The sequence below is a fragment of the Bidens hawaiensis genome, unplaced genomic scaffold (genome assembly GCF_021521415.1).
Source record: "Bidens hawaiensis isolate Kalapana, Puna unplaced genomic scaffold, B.hawaiensis_p1.1 tig00084724_1, whole genome shotgun sequence".
NCBI lineage: Eukaryota > Viridiplantae > Streptophyta > Magnoliopsida > Asterales > Asteraceae > Bidens > Bidens hawaiensis.
Genome location: NW_027504114.1, coordinates 1 through 14,108, shown reverse-complemented (window position 1 = coordinate 14,108; position 14,108 = coordinate 1). Strand labels below are relative to the sequence as shown.

The following is a 14,108-nucleotide window of genomic DNA, read 5'->3' as shown; positions in this document are numbered from 1 at the left end:
CCCATCAAAAAACTAACAAGAAGGCTAAGAAGAGTGTTTTTGTTGCCCCCGTTCCTGCTACGGAGGACCCAAGGGTTGTTACGGTAGTCAACCATAACCCCAACGAAGACATATGGAAGAATTGGGATTTGATTGTGGATGACGAAGGTTATCAAAAGGCTCGTTGCAAACTATGTGGTTCACTATTAAAGCACGATTCCAACTCTACTTTGAGAAAGCACATCGAGAAGCCATATTGCAAGGCGTTGAAAGGGATTGGCGCGACCGATCAAATTGACTTGGGTAAAGATGGTATACTATTTCGTTACAACACGACTCAAGTTCAAGATAGAATGGCAAAGTTCGTTATTCAACGAGGTTTGTCGTTTAACCACTTTGATGACCCGGATTTGACGTCGTTGATTCGAGAAACTCTACAACCGCGATACACACATGTAAGTCGTACTACTTTAAGACGTCATTGTATCAGGTTGTGGGAGTGTGCTAAAAAAGAGTTAATCGAGTATTTTCATTCTTTAGAAGCCATGGTTAGTTTAACTACCGATGTTTGGTCGGCACCACACGGGTTGCCCGAATCATACATATGTGTCACCGCTCATTGGGTTGATCCGGTGACATGGCAATTGATGAAACGCACCATCGCTTTTGAAAACTTCCCGTTCCCACATACCGCCGAAAAATTGTTTGAATTGGGAGTTTATTACCCTACCAGTTGTTGGGTTTTGCAAGAATTGTACTATATGTCTTGTGTTTTTAAAAGCTTTGTGGATAAGAACAAACTCTTCAAGAATATTGTTGCGGTGATGAAGGAAAAGTTCATAAAATATTTTGAAAACATACCGCCGGTCTTTACTTGTGCCGCCGCATTAAACCCCTATTGGAATGTTAATGGGGTTGAGACAACGATTGAGGAAATATTCGACAACTTAGGTATGCACGAGATCGACCCGAAGTTGTCGACGGAAGCGAAGGAAAAGTTCAACAAAAACCTTCAAGACCTTTATGACCATTATTTTCAAATGTATGGTCCAAGCACGAGATCGTCTTTTGTGAAAAAAACAACTAGTAGGCCGTGCAATGACCCACTTATAAACTTGATGAATGGGATTCGTGAATCGGCATCTAAGAGGCAAAGAGGAAACACACCAACTAGCGAACTTGGTCGATATAGTGGAGCAAACTATGTTGAGGGCGCAACGGTCGACGAAATTCGCAATATTGATTTGTTGGCTTGGTGGAAAGGTAAACAAAACGAATTTCCCATTCTATCCGCCATGGCTCGTGATTTGTTTGCCGTACAAGCCTCAACGGTTGCTTCCGAATCGGTTTTTTCTCTTAGTGGGAGGGTGTTATCTATGCGAAGAACAAAATTAACTCCCGAGTCTCTAGAGGTTTGCATTTGCTTAAAGGACCATTTGGATGCGGTGGATCGTGTACAACACAAGGCGAACTTTGAAGACGAAATACCAATAGAGCGTCATATTCATGATGAGGAGGCGGAGGACGGGGTTTCTTCCGATAACGAAGACGAGGGTGAAGACGAGAATGAAGACGAAGAAGAGTTGTAATTTGTGTTTTTTATTTGTTTTAGTAAAATTATTTGTAACTTGTTCAACTAATATTTAGTTTTGATTTGTTTAATTATAATTACTTTTGTTACTCATGATAAATTTTTTGTTACTTTTTTAATAACGACGAACATTTTATTTATTTAAACAATAACTATTAAAAACATTATTAAAACATAAACGATACTAAACGTATCAACTAAAACTTAAAAAATAAAGTCCGTCGTTTTAATTCGGGAATACTTATTTTTGGGTTGCAGAGCCGGACGATTCTCCCACTTCCGCTTTTTTAGCTTCCAAACTTCTTTTCTCTCGACAATACTTATTCGTATGTTTTCGTAATGTCGAGTTGGACCCTACTTTAAGAAACTTCGAGCAATATTTACAACGTGCCATCTCATGTGAGTCGGTCATTAGACACAAATCGTAATGAACCCAAACATCGGGGCATCTTGTTGTTTCGATCACCATAACAACGTCGTCATTAGTTGCCATTTGTTGTCGGTTTAAGCTTAATTGGGTTTTGGAGTGTGTTTTATAGTTTTGGAAGTGGTTTAACAAGTACACACTCATACATTGATATTTATAGGATGAAAAATGGCTAAATATAGTAATAAAACCGGTTCCAACGGTCAAAAACGGCTATATAGCCGTTGGAACCGGTTTCTAACGACTATATTGTTTGAATTTCAAAAAAAACCGGTGGAACCGGTTTTTACGTAATAACCGGTCCGGTTCCAACCCTACCCGGTTCCTAAAAGTTTGCATTTCTGGGCATCGGTTCGGGTCGGGAACCGAACCGGTTCCTGACTGGAACCGGTGTCATTTTCTACCCGGTTTGAAAAAAACCGGTTTCGAACCGGTTCGGGTTTTTAAGGTGAACCCGATTTGTGCACCACTAATTTCAATTATTAACCTAATATAAAATATTAGAAAGTTAACATTTTGAATTTTACGGTCCGATCCGGTTTTAACGGCCGGTTTTTCATGAAGTTGTATACCAAACCGTTCGCTACGGTTAATAAAACCCACCGGCGAATGTTAAAGATAAAAAAAAACAACCGTTAAACCAAACCGATGACCAATTTGGGTTGTTTCACGTTTTAAGCTGGATCGTGAACACCCATAATCCATTCTACTTGTCTCTTAACAAAATATATGAAACTAGTAAATTAATCAGCTACAAAGATAGAATGAGACAATTTTCAGAATTCATTAAAAGGTTTCAGAGAGCTCAAAAGACCCTACTAATACTTTATATAATCAATATGAAACTGAGAATTGATTCAAGTCTCAAGTCTCAACTAATTTAGCACAGCTTATAAGAACAAAGAACAATAAAGCCTCACTTAAAGTGTGGCGCTTGACTCAGGTGCGTTCGTTTTCATGTAAATTGGATGAAGCACATGGCCCTCTTTAGGTTCAACATGGACCCACTTGCGCCCGCTCAGCTTGTGGTGTTCAAACTTGACGCGCCCTTCTTTCAAAGCATAGAGTGTGTGATCTTTACCTATTCCAACGTAATCTCCTGGATGGAAACGAGTGCCTCGTTGTCTTACAATAATATTTCCAGGTATCACTTTCTGTTGCATCAATGCGCGACTATAATATGTTAAAAATTGCCAAAAAAGAATGCTTAAATGATGTTTGAAAACAGGGTTTAAACCATAGTTATTAAAATCGCAGCGCCAGACCGCCTAGGCGTTCTTTAGCGAAGCGGTGGTCCACCGCCTTCCTTAATTACAGGCGCTAATTTAGGAGAAAAGTTGACCCTTGCTTATTTTTCTGCTTGATTTTATTTAAGTGCGCTTTTTTCCGAATCTGCGCTTTTTTTGCGCCTGGCACCTAGGCCCTCAGAGAGGCCTATGAGCCTTGAGTGCGCCTAACACATTTGATAACTATGGTTTAAACAAACGAGTATCACCTCGCCACCAAACTTCTTCACGCCAAGAAACTTGGGTTTTGAGTCCCGTCCGTTTTTGGTTGACCCCGCAGTTTTCTTGGTGGCCCAGCGTCTGAACACCATGCTTAATCCGTCTCCAGACGCATCTATGATTTAATAAAAACATGAGTGGCTAGAAGTACTAAAAAATAAATGGAAATTGTGTTATATACCGCTTGCAGAAGTGTAGACGGGAATTTTTGTAACCAAGTTACTAACAGTCAATCTCCTACACAATGAAGCTGCAAAATTCATTTTTCCCTGTTATGCGAATTTAAACCTGTAAAAATATTAAATTCAAAAATTATGAGATTACCTCCTGTTAGAAATATACTTTTTACAAGCACTTTTTAGTTCTAAAAGAACCAAAATATGGCAAACTGAGACATGTTATCAAAAACGTAAGCTACAAAGTAGTTACTTAACTTCAAATCTTTAACATTTGAACAACAAACTATTAATGTGTTTGCCTAACACTGAATTTGCAAGTTAAACTGTGACATGCATTCTTCTTAAAATTATAATTGACAACCTTATCCATCAACTATAAACGATGGTGATAACTCAGCAATCTAATATATGAAGAAATAGAACAAACAAATGACAGCCAAGACATTATATGTTCAATCAAAGTCTCTTCAAAAGGTAATTTTAAGCCTTACAAAATGAGCGAGTCAGGTAACGAACGTCATACCAGGTTCGGCAGAAATGAGCCATTTTTAGTAAAGACTGAATTTTTGTTTGGGTCAAAATGGGCTTGAGTTTAAACAGGCCGTTTTAGTATAAAATATCAAATGACCCGAAATAACAACTATAGAAACTATACCAAATAATTATTGTGCTTCCTGTTTGAATAAGCATACGAACAAACCTTGGTGCATTAAACATAGAATAGAAATAATCTGAACGTTACACTTTCAAGTCTGCAGTTCTAAACAGTATTGAGTGCATAAGCACACGCTCAGTGTATTTGTTTTCTAACAGAAGCAACGAGTACAGAGGAGCAAAAATGCACTAACGCAATGACGAAGAGTTGATTCAGTTGGGTGCTTTAGTATTTCTATAGAATAAGATTGCTGCACTCAATTTATGTTGAGACTCAAGGGAGTTGTTTGCTATAAATTGAATTCTAACTTTCACTGTTTGATGTTGAAAACATCATATTTTATTCTATTCTTTCTTCTAAAGCACAATTTACCTATTACTGTTTTATAATAAAAAAATCTAACCTAGGACTTGAAATAACTTCTAAATTTGCTAAACGTAGGTCAATGGAAACAAGACTTATTCAAAGACAGGAACAAATTTAAATGTTCACACAAGAATATAAGTTTCTTCAATAATATATCGAATTAAAAAAAATTAATAATCAAACCAAAAAGAACAGACATGCATCCCTAAATCATAATGATCAAAAATATTATACAACTGGTTTGCATCACTTGAGAATTCATACTTGTCCATTTTATTAATGGGTGCTATTAAAAAGCTAGGCATTATGATCAACTAATAGTTCCCTCAAACAGTCAAAGTAATACATTCTAAATTATTAGATTCAAAAAAACTTGCAGCCTACATCAGCTCTTAAGGAAACCACAAATTTCATTGACAAACAACTAAATTCCAATTTTATTGCACAATAATATTATACATTTATTTTTTATCAACACAATAGTATAAATGAAATCCTCAATGTGACAAGCAAAACAACTCCTAGACTCTACTCTCCCAATATACTAACTGAAAATATAAAGACCAGTAGGAACTACATGTACGTACATATCTAGATAAAAAGCTAAAGAAAACTTGCAAAAAATGAAACTTTAGATACATATGAGTTTCATAAGCTTAAGCGGCTAAGAGCAACAACAAACCAAAGAAAAGTTTACGAAACCAATGATGTGTGTATATAGAGAGCCGAATAGAAGATATAATTATTATTCTTAATTGAACGATTGAAACCAAAAACTGATAATGAGCAGTCATTCAGAGTACAAGCCCTAGGTTGATTTGAAAGAAACATAGAAAGATGATACACAGAGATATTGAGAAACCTTGATCCAATATGCTTGCTGGGTGAATTAGAAACCAGTTGGAAGATCAATGCTGTGCTTGTGCGGCCGAAGCCCTAGAGAGAGAGAGAGAGAATCTGGTTTTACCTTTCTTTATGCGATTTCACAACCTGGTCCTCCACTTCTTTCTTGTTACAAATAATAATAGGAAGCAGCCAATCGGATACATGTTTAAGATATGATAAGACATCTTAACTAAAAATGTATGATATGTGATTTTTTTTATTTTCTTAATAATTTCTTCATTGGTACATGAAACTTAAAACCGTCTTATAGTCATGACATATAAAGTAGTTAAATTCACGTTTGATACTTGTGTTAAGTGCGTCATTTCTAACATGTTAAACTGATTAGAAACTGAAAAAACCCAACAGTTTGGTTTATATTTAGTTAAAACTGAACTTTTGGTTCAGTTTCAGTTGTGCGTGTAATTAAAAATAAAAAGACTTGACGGAACTTATGGGTTGTTCTTCTCTATTTTGAATTTTAAGCAATTTAGAATAAATTATTATACAATTTAACCTAAAAGATAATAATCAAATAAATTACTAACTAACAAAAATATTTAGTCACAGAGTTTGGCAATGTTGTAAAAGTAGGATTACAAGGTATGTCACCGACGCGAGTTTCTGTAAATCCGCCTAGTTACTAAGAAAGTAAGAATTGGTCAAACGTGGTCAACCTCTGCCAGAATCACATCTTATCGGTTAACTTGGACCGATTTTGACTCAAAAAAATAAAACATAATTGTTATTTCAATAATATTAAAGAACAAATATCATTTTTTTAACTAATGATTAGTAATTTTTAGAATATTTTATATTTAAAAATGTATTTCTTTTATTTATATTGATATTCACCTATTTTGTTATAAATATTAGTAAACTTATGATATTTGACATATATATAATAACCAAATATGAATTTTCTTTATATTTACCATGTCCGAGTACTCTCCGGTTACTCCTCGGGTACTCCGAGTACTCCCTCCAAGTGGTCGGCCGCCTAGCGACTTTTGCAACATTGGAGTTTGGCGAGTCACGCTTTGGCCTATCATGAGATCATTAGTTTATGCAAGGCCTAAATTTATTACCCTTGGCTAATTTTTTTTCTACCCAAAATTTTCAAGTTCAACTAGCTAAGCTAAACTAAAAAAGCCGGAACATAAAATTCCAAGGCCAAAAATTCCCATCCCCTCGCTTTGGAAATGTCTTGAATTGTAATTTGAATTTATGTGGGGACAAATGCTGATTTTAGTAGTTCTATATGGACAAATGTATTTTTGAAGTTTTATGAGGACAAATATTGTATTTTCTTTGTATAGTTTGATACCAGATTTGTAGACAGTGTAAAGTAGTACGAACAAAATGGCGGAACAGATGAGGTTAGGCAGATCAAAGTTATGATGTCGGCAAAGTAGTGGAGTTCAATGGGTCATAACTCATAGGCTAAACTGTAGGTTAGCCCACTTTAAATTCAGGTGGATCAAAGCCCATAAATTGTACCATGTTATGAATCAAGAGAATAAACCTGCACACACTTTCAAAATTGTTCCAATATCATGCCATTAACAACCATATTCAACATTCATCATCGACAACAAGAAAAATGAAACGCTCATTTATTAATTATTACTTCTAACAGGATGAGTCCAATACCAATAAGCTAAAAGCTTCTTGTTACTTGCACAATAACTTAAACAAAGAAGCTCCCAAAGCTTCAATTTAAAACACATTACAGTTTTTATTACCTGAAAACATAACACAAACACAAAACAAACCAACAATATTAATCAAATCACTCCCTACCTCTTACCACCATATTCGAAGCCTTCTCGTTCTTCATAATCGCGTGAAACAACGACGCGCGATCCTCCTCCACAATCTCTCTCAACAACTCGTCTTCAATCTTCGGTGCTTGCCAATGAGAGGGATCTTCCACTAACTCCTCGCTAAATATCATACTCGACACCCATTCTTTCCAAGTAGTCCGACTATGCTTCTCCTCTTCTAAAGTCCCCGTTGCAAGCAACTGATACACATACACCACCTTATCTTGACCGGGCCTAAAAGCCCGTGCAATCGCTTGCTTACTTTTAGAAGGATTCCATTCCGAATCCAATAATATGACCCGTGAAGCTGCGGTCAAACTAATTCCTTCTGCACACGCGTTAATGGAAGCCAACATTACCTTTGATGGGCCCCCGGGTTCTTCAAACTTATCCATAACGCGTCCTCGTTCAAACAGCTCGAGTTCTCCTTGCAGGACTAAAACTTCTTTCCCTCGTTTCCACCCGTAGAACCGATCAAACGTTTCTAAAAACAGATTTATTGGAGCAATATTGTGGCAGAAGATTAAAACCTTTTCCTTTCGAAGAAGACAACGCGGGACTAAATTCATTACAAATCGGACCTTTGACCCGAGTTTGAGGTCAAACTTGAGACTATTGAGTGCTTGAAGCTCGTCCTCTTTGAAATACTGGCTGGCACATGCTGTTGTTTGTATCAGCCATGGGTGGATCGACCCGAGTGTGATTAATAACTCGAGTTCTAAAGGAAAACCTTTGTACACGGGTCGTTGTTCTTGAAGTTTTTTGAGAATGTCTTGTTGAACAGTGGTGGATTTCATCATGAGGGTGTAACATTGTAAACCGGGTAAGTTTTCAGCACTACCGCCTTCATAGTTATCAATGAACTTGCTTGTTAAGCTTCTTAGAATGTTTAACCCGTGCTGTCTATCCTTTTGAACATTTGAGTTAATCTGTTCTCCTATTTTGATCAAAAACAGCTTTCTTGCTCTGTTTTCAAGTGAAAATTTGGAAATAACTCCTTTCTTTCTACTCTTGAATTTAGGGTCTAGCTTTTTAAGCACCTCGTTGACAAACCGCGGTCGTGCTAATGTGAGTGTGTTGAAATACTCACCGAAGTTGTTTTGAAATAAGGTGCCAGATAGTAGGACCCGCAACGGGGTGTCAACTTTCATTAAACCTTTTCTTAGCCTCGACTTTGTGCTTCTCGGGTTATGACCTTCGTCAAGGATTAATATTCCCGGGCATTGGCGAAGTACTTTGGCCATGTATTGTCGATGAGCATAGTTTGAATCTTCACGGGTTAGTGTTAGAAACGAAGTGTAGCCCATTAAGAGGACACTTGGGCTCGTGAGCCACTTTTGTATTTTCTCCAAACAGTCTAACACGTGCATTACATCTTGGTTTCTAGGAAGGCCCGGGGCGAGTTTGAGTTTGTTTCTGAGGACTTCTTCTCTGTAGGTCTGACCACCGTGGATCTGATACACCGGAATTGGAATCTTCCACTTGATGATTTCTTTGTACCAAGTGTACAAGGTTGTTTTTGGAGCAAGGACCAACGGGCGGGACCCAGGGAAAAGTTTTAAGTAGCTTTCGAGAAAGGATATTATGAGTAATGTTTTGCCGGCTCCTGGAGTGTGGGAGATCACACAACCGCCTCGTTTTTTCTTGGCGGCTTCCATTTCTGAAGGTATTATGTCGCCAGCTAGATTTCGCCATAGAAACTCGAATGCTCGTTTTTGGTGAAACCGTAGTTGGTCTCTGAGGTTGGGAATCAGGGCCCACACGTTTTCATTCTCGTTCTTATCTGATATTAACATGTCGGATGAAGCAGGACGACATGCAATATCTAGTCGTGTGTCTACATCTTGATTATTATTATTATCCTCTAAATCATCTTCCCCACGGGTCTCTTTGCTAGGAGTCCAGACTATACCTGGTAACTGTAAAACATACAAAAAAGCGACAACGAAAATTTAATATGTCAATAACTTTAGAACTAAATGAACAATATAGAAGCATGTATAAATTAGAGGTGGAATCAGCCCGTTTACTTATAAATGGTTTGACTTGGGCCCGGTCAATAAAACAAGATAAAAGTAGAACGTCTCATACGTGTGAATGCATATAACCTCCTAAATCGCTTTTATTCACAGTTTTGTACCGCCGTTGAAATAATAGTGTTTATGAAATGATAATAAACACTTACTATTGACAAAAGTTTATAAAGACAAAAAAGTATTTACGGGTCAACCCAACCTGACCCGGCCCGTTTTGACACCAACTCTTTTTGACCTGTTACCACCTTGCCACCTCTAGTAGAACTATGAAGCCTCACGGGTTCTTAAATTTAACTTACAAAGGACGGTGAGACATCTTTAATTTCAGATCTAACATGACCGCACAATCGACAAATAATTCCAAACTGTTCATTGAGTCTGTAATCATGTAGGCACTTCCGCTCGTGACTGGCCGGTTTTGCCATTTCATCATTAACTCCCTGAAAAATAAATTGATTATTATTATAACTTCGACTTTTGAATATTAACTTTTGAGTAAATTATACTCTTCCTCCTTTAGGTATTTCAGGTTCCGTCCTTAAACTAAGGAAATAACAACAAACGTACTTTATGTTTTAAAATGTTTGTTGGTTTCGTCCTTTCCCCTTTCCACTAACGGGCGTCAAATTTGTCAGTTAAATGAATCCCATCGGTGGAAAGGACGAAACCTGCAAACTTTATAAAACATACAGGATGTATGCTGTTATTTCCTTAGTTTAAGGACGAAACCTAAAATTTGATATATACCTAAAGGACGAAAAGTGTAATTTACTCTAAATTCTAATATTATACATACCTCTGTTTCCTCCATAAGATATGTAGTGGCAAGTGCTAATTCCATCTCCTTCCACAACATTTCAAGTTCTTGTTCTTCAGTCATTTCTTCAACTTCATTTTCTTCCTCCTTTACGGGTGCTTCATTTTTCTCCCTTTGACCCAAAGATTTCCCGAGCTGAAACTGATTCCACTGATCAATGACAGGTGGCTGTTCTATGTTGATTGATGCATCTATATTTCTCATGCATCTACTCATCAACTCCCTATAGACACTTGCACAAACAGATTTTCTAAACGAAGTCCTTGAATCAAAGATACTCTCTTTCCCAGAAGAACCGCGTTTAAACCGGCCTCGCTTATTTACCATTTTGCCCTTCCATAAACCTCCCGTACCATCAAACTGACTTATTGGAGCTTTAAATTTTCTTTTATGAATTTTGGAAGAACCCTGCATTTTTAAGTACTTTGTCCATATGTCACTAACCCCAGTTCCTTCATCATCAGAAGCCCCAGCGTCATATGAATCAGCATATATGTACGGTCTTGACGAACGAGATTGAGAACCCGTTGACCGAGGGTATTTTTGTTCATCTTGGTCTAATTTGTAAGGGACTTCTGTTCTGACTTCCTTTGACTTGCTAGTGTCATTCTCCCTTCCAAGATAACCTTCTTCTTTATATATTTTCCTAAAGCAATCAATTTTCTTTCCGTCTTTAATAGACTGATCATCTTGGATTGAAAATGCTACCGGGACTTCTTCATATTTTGAATTGTTTGGTCTGTATAACCCGACACGTGACAAGTCGACTTCAGTCTCTGACACGTCATCATCGCCCAAATAGCGTTCAGGTTGGACGTTTCTACGCTTTGACCGTCTCAAACCCGTGAAGTCAAAATACGATGATGTGGCAAATTCATCCACATTACAGTCTTGTTTCTTTTCCTCTTCAGATTCTATTTGACTGAATGGTAAAAGGGTAGAAGTGACAATATCGTTTTCCAATTTGAAGTTAATAGCAGCTGAATGATTTTCAGAATTTGGTAAACTCTTCTCACCATCACCATCCCAGACTTGATACAGAATCTGGTTGTTAACTGATTTCACATCAAAAGCAAGTTGCTTGAAAATTGATGTGACCATTAACCAAGATATATCTGAGGAGAATTTGCCAGTAAATAGTTTAAATATTCGGCGTGAGTTGCAGTCTTCAGAACGGTTCCAACGATAATGCTTATCTTCACATGGCTTTCCTTCAAGCTTTTGAAGAATGGATATCTGATCAAGATGTAATGTTTTGACATCTTTAATAATTGCTTTCTTGATCAAGCCAGCTGGACCTTGCTTCATGTAGATGTTGACATGGAATTCACAGACACATTTGTCATCTTCATGAGGTTTTCTCTCTACTGAATTTATTTTAGCATCCAGCCAGACCTGTATGAGTATATTTAATATGTGTATATTAGCATCAAGAAAATATGTGGAGTTACTAAGACTAGTCTGAATACAAAGAAGCTTACGGGTTCTGGATCCTCGTCGTCGTTTGATTCTTCATCTGGCGGTTGATAGACAGAAAGCACACAAACATCAATTCCAGGTCTTAGAAAGCATGTGCAATCAGCCAAATTTGCTTTTCTTGACCTTATTCTAAAGTCCGACATGGGAATTGTTTCTTCAGTTGTGGTTTCTTTGTTTTTAATGAACATGCTGACAACTCCATTTCTGATACGTAAGCGCTCCACGGGCAACCATGAACCAGGCCAGTAGGCTTCAAAAGCTGTTCACCATATCAATACAAACATTCAGACAAATGCAATATGTTGAGAAAAGAATATTACGTCTAAATAAACATACGCAGTGGATCAAATTTATGTGTGTTTTGGTGTATATTAGCATATCTCCTCTTCATGATTCCTTGGCTATGGGTGGGATTTACTGGGTACGGTTGTTGTTGTTTGATTCCTTTACTTCCCAACCGAAATGCTGTAAGTTTATCTACCTGGAATAAATTATCAGATCAGCACCAGATGTCTAATGTGATTGGATATACAAATGCAAGCAGTTGAAGTATACAGACATGGTGATTATACATATAGTAAAGTTTAATTCTCACAACAGCAGGACAAAAAGAAGAAACAGTCACATTTAACTGCCACAGTTTGGTTTCTTTTTTGGTTACCTTGAGAACCTCTTACCACAAAACTCACATGAGTCACCAATACCGTGCTAACCAATGAGATTAGGTAAAAGTAAAACACAACCTGTGTTGGGCAGGTGGCATTCAAGGCGGTTAAAAAGCAGAAACCTGGTGGAGGCAACGGGTGGTTGATTATAACAAAACGTTCAATGCCAAAAGGCGAATCTATTTTTATTTTGTGGATACTAATTTACTAAAGTGGAAATAAATAATTTCTTCATTATTACTTGAAATAGTGCATCATTTATGCATGTTAGAATGATTAAAAAATGCAATAGGTGGAATGACATGTTGCTTTATTTGCTTTAAGAAGAAACAAACACATCATTTTGCTACTAAAGCCCTTAACTTCCCACAAAAAGAAAATATTCTGTTTCATCAAATACAGAATGGTGTATTTCTTTACACTTTCCCCTCTGGAATATGACACTTGACACATTATTCTTTCACACAAAATCAAAAATTTACAGCTAACACATAATCCTATCATCCATATTTATTATCAGGTAGCAAATATCTGTTCAGGAAATACACAGTAACGATACAAAAGCTATAAGCAATGTCCCGCCTCAAATATTATCAATACGTATTAGGCGAGTCCGGTGGCCTGATAACATAAAACACAGGGGACAGTATTGGTTGTTAAAAGAAACATGATGTGTATAATTAATTCACACCAACAAATAATGCACAAAAATAGCAAAGTAGCAGAATTAATTAAAAACAAAAAAGAAAAGTGTTGCAAAAAGAGAAGCTATAAATTCACTTGAATAAATCCAATTGAAAAACAAGGTTCAGTCAAATTAAACCTAAAAGCAGCAATTAAAGATAATTCAATTCAATTCAATAATGAACATCAATAAACATCACTAATTAAACATAATCGATAAAACCTGATGGTTAAACCTTTCAATAAACCTAAAATGAATTAAAAATCGTAAGGATATGACAATCAGCATGAAACAAACACAATTACTCCAACAGCAATTCCGATATCATCGGCTCAAATGAGACGATCGAACATGAAAAGCTTGAATTAAAGAGAAATGGAGTAAAATTAGACCTTAATTAACGGCGATTCTCGTCACAATTAGCTGAGCAAGTGCACGAATAACAGAGGAGGAATCAATGCTTATTATGTTATGCTAAAACAGAGAGAGAGAGAGAGAGAATCATTCATATTCATTCACGAGTGGGTGGAAAGAGAAAGAGAAATCTATAGACATTATTATCGACTTTTGGTCACTGAATCTCGAAGTTTGGAGTGTATTGTCGACTACTGCATGAATGAAACATATACATACACACTGTGTGAGAGAGTATAGTGAGGGTTTTGGGAGAGAAGGAGAGTGGTAAATTAAGAAAGGAGGCAGCTGTAAATATTAATAATATGTGTGGGGCCCACTGGTGATGGTGGTTGTTGTGTTGTGTTGTGTTGTGTTGAGTGAAGTGATCGGAGGGCTAGGATTTGTTAGATGTGAGGTCACATGTGAAGAACTGTAACTTTGGAAAATGTGCAGTTTAGGTCCTTGAAGTATGTCAAGCTAACGATATGCTCATTGTATTCATGTATTGTTGTTACTAAAAATGTAGAAATGACATGACACGTTTGACACCGGATGTGTTATTTGAGTATGAGCTTGTTTGGTATAAAAAGGATTAAAGCGAGTGATGCTGATTGATG

The 14,108-nt window shown here is 36.9% G+C and overlaps 2 protein-coding genes across 3 annotated transcripts; both read right to left on the bottom strand.

Moving 5' to 3' along the window:
- Positions 1-2,762: 2,762 nt before the first annotated feature.
- On the bottom strand, positions 2,763-5,651 carry LOC143607661 (uncharacterized). Of its 2 annotated transcripts, none has more exons than XM_077083028.1 (4): positions 5,565-5,651; positions 3,684-3,790; positions 3,493-3,617; positions 2,763-3,151 (listed from the first exon to the last, which is right to left on the bottom strand). In XM_077083028.1, exons 2-4 carry the CDS (start codon positions 3,763-3,765, stop codon positions 2,918-2,920), a joined length of 441 nt encoding a protein of 146 aa, XP_076939143.1. In that variant the 5' UTR covers positions 3,766-3,790; positions 5,565-5,651; the 3' UTR covers positions 2,763-2,917. The 2 variants fall into 2 exon arrangements, with proteins under 2 accessions (XP_076939143.1, XP_076939144.1); XM_077083029.1 differs by having other exon boundaries at positions 3,684-3,785; positions 5,561-5,608.
- Positions 5,652-7,146: 1,495 nt separating this feature from the next.
- On the bottom strand, positions 7,147-13,634 carry LOC143607662 (SNF2 domain-containing protein CLASSY 1-like). Its single transcript, XM_077083030.1, has 6 exons — positions 13,488-13,634; positions 12,082-12,226; positions 11,748-12,004; positions 10,246-11,661; positions 9,749-9,889; positions 7,147-9,332 (listed from the first exon to the last, which is right to left on the bottom strand). Exons 2-6 carry the CDS (start codon positions 12,134-12,136, stop codon positions 7,380-7,382), a joined length of 3,822 nt encoding a protein of 1,273 aa, XP_076939145.1. The 5' UTR covers positions 12,137-12,226; positions 13,488-13,634; the 3' UTR covers positions 7,147-7,379.
- Between the last annotated feature and the right edge of the window lie 474 nt (positions 13,635-14,108).

Coding starts and splice junctions, on each gene's coding strand:
- LOC143607661 (XM_077083028.1), bottom strand. CDS start 3,765: ATGAATTTTGCAGCTTCATTGTGTAGGAGATTGACTGTTAGTAACTTG. Junction 3,618..3,683: donor CGTCTACACTTCTGCAAGCG/GTATATAACACA, acceptor ATTAAATCATAG/ATGCGTCTGGAGACGGATTA. Junction 3,152..3,492: donor TGAAGAAGTTTGGTGGCGAG/GTGATACTCGTT, acceptor TTGATGCAACAG/AAAGTGATACCTGGAAATAT.
- LOC143607662 (XM_077083030.1), bottom strand. CDS start 12,136: ATGAAGAGGAGATATGCTAATATACACCAAAACACACATAAATTTGAT. Junction 12,005..12,081: donor ACATAAATTTGATCCACTGC/GTATGTTTATTT, acceptor TATGGTGAACAG/CTTTTGAAGCCTACTGGCCT. Junction 9,333..9,748: donor AAGATGTCTCACCGTCCTTT/GTAAGTTAAATT, acceptor TATGTTTTACAG/TTACCAGGTATAGTCTGGAC.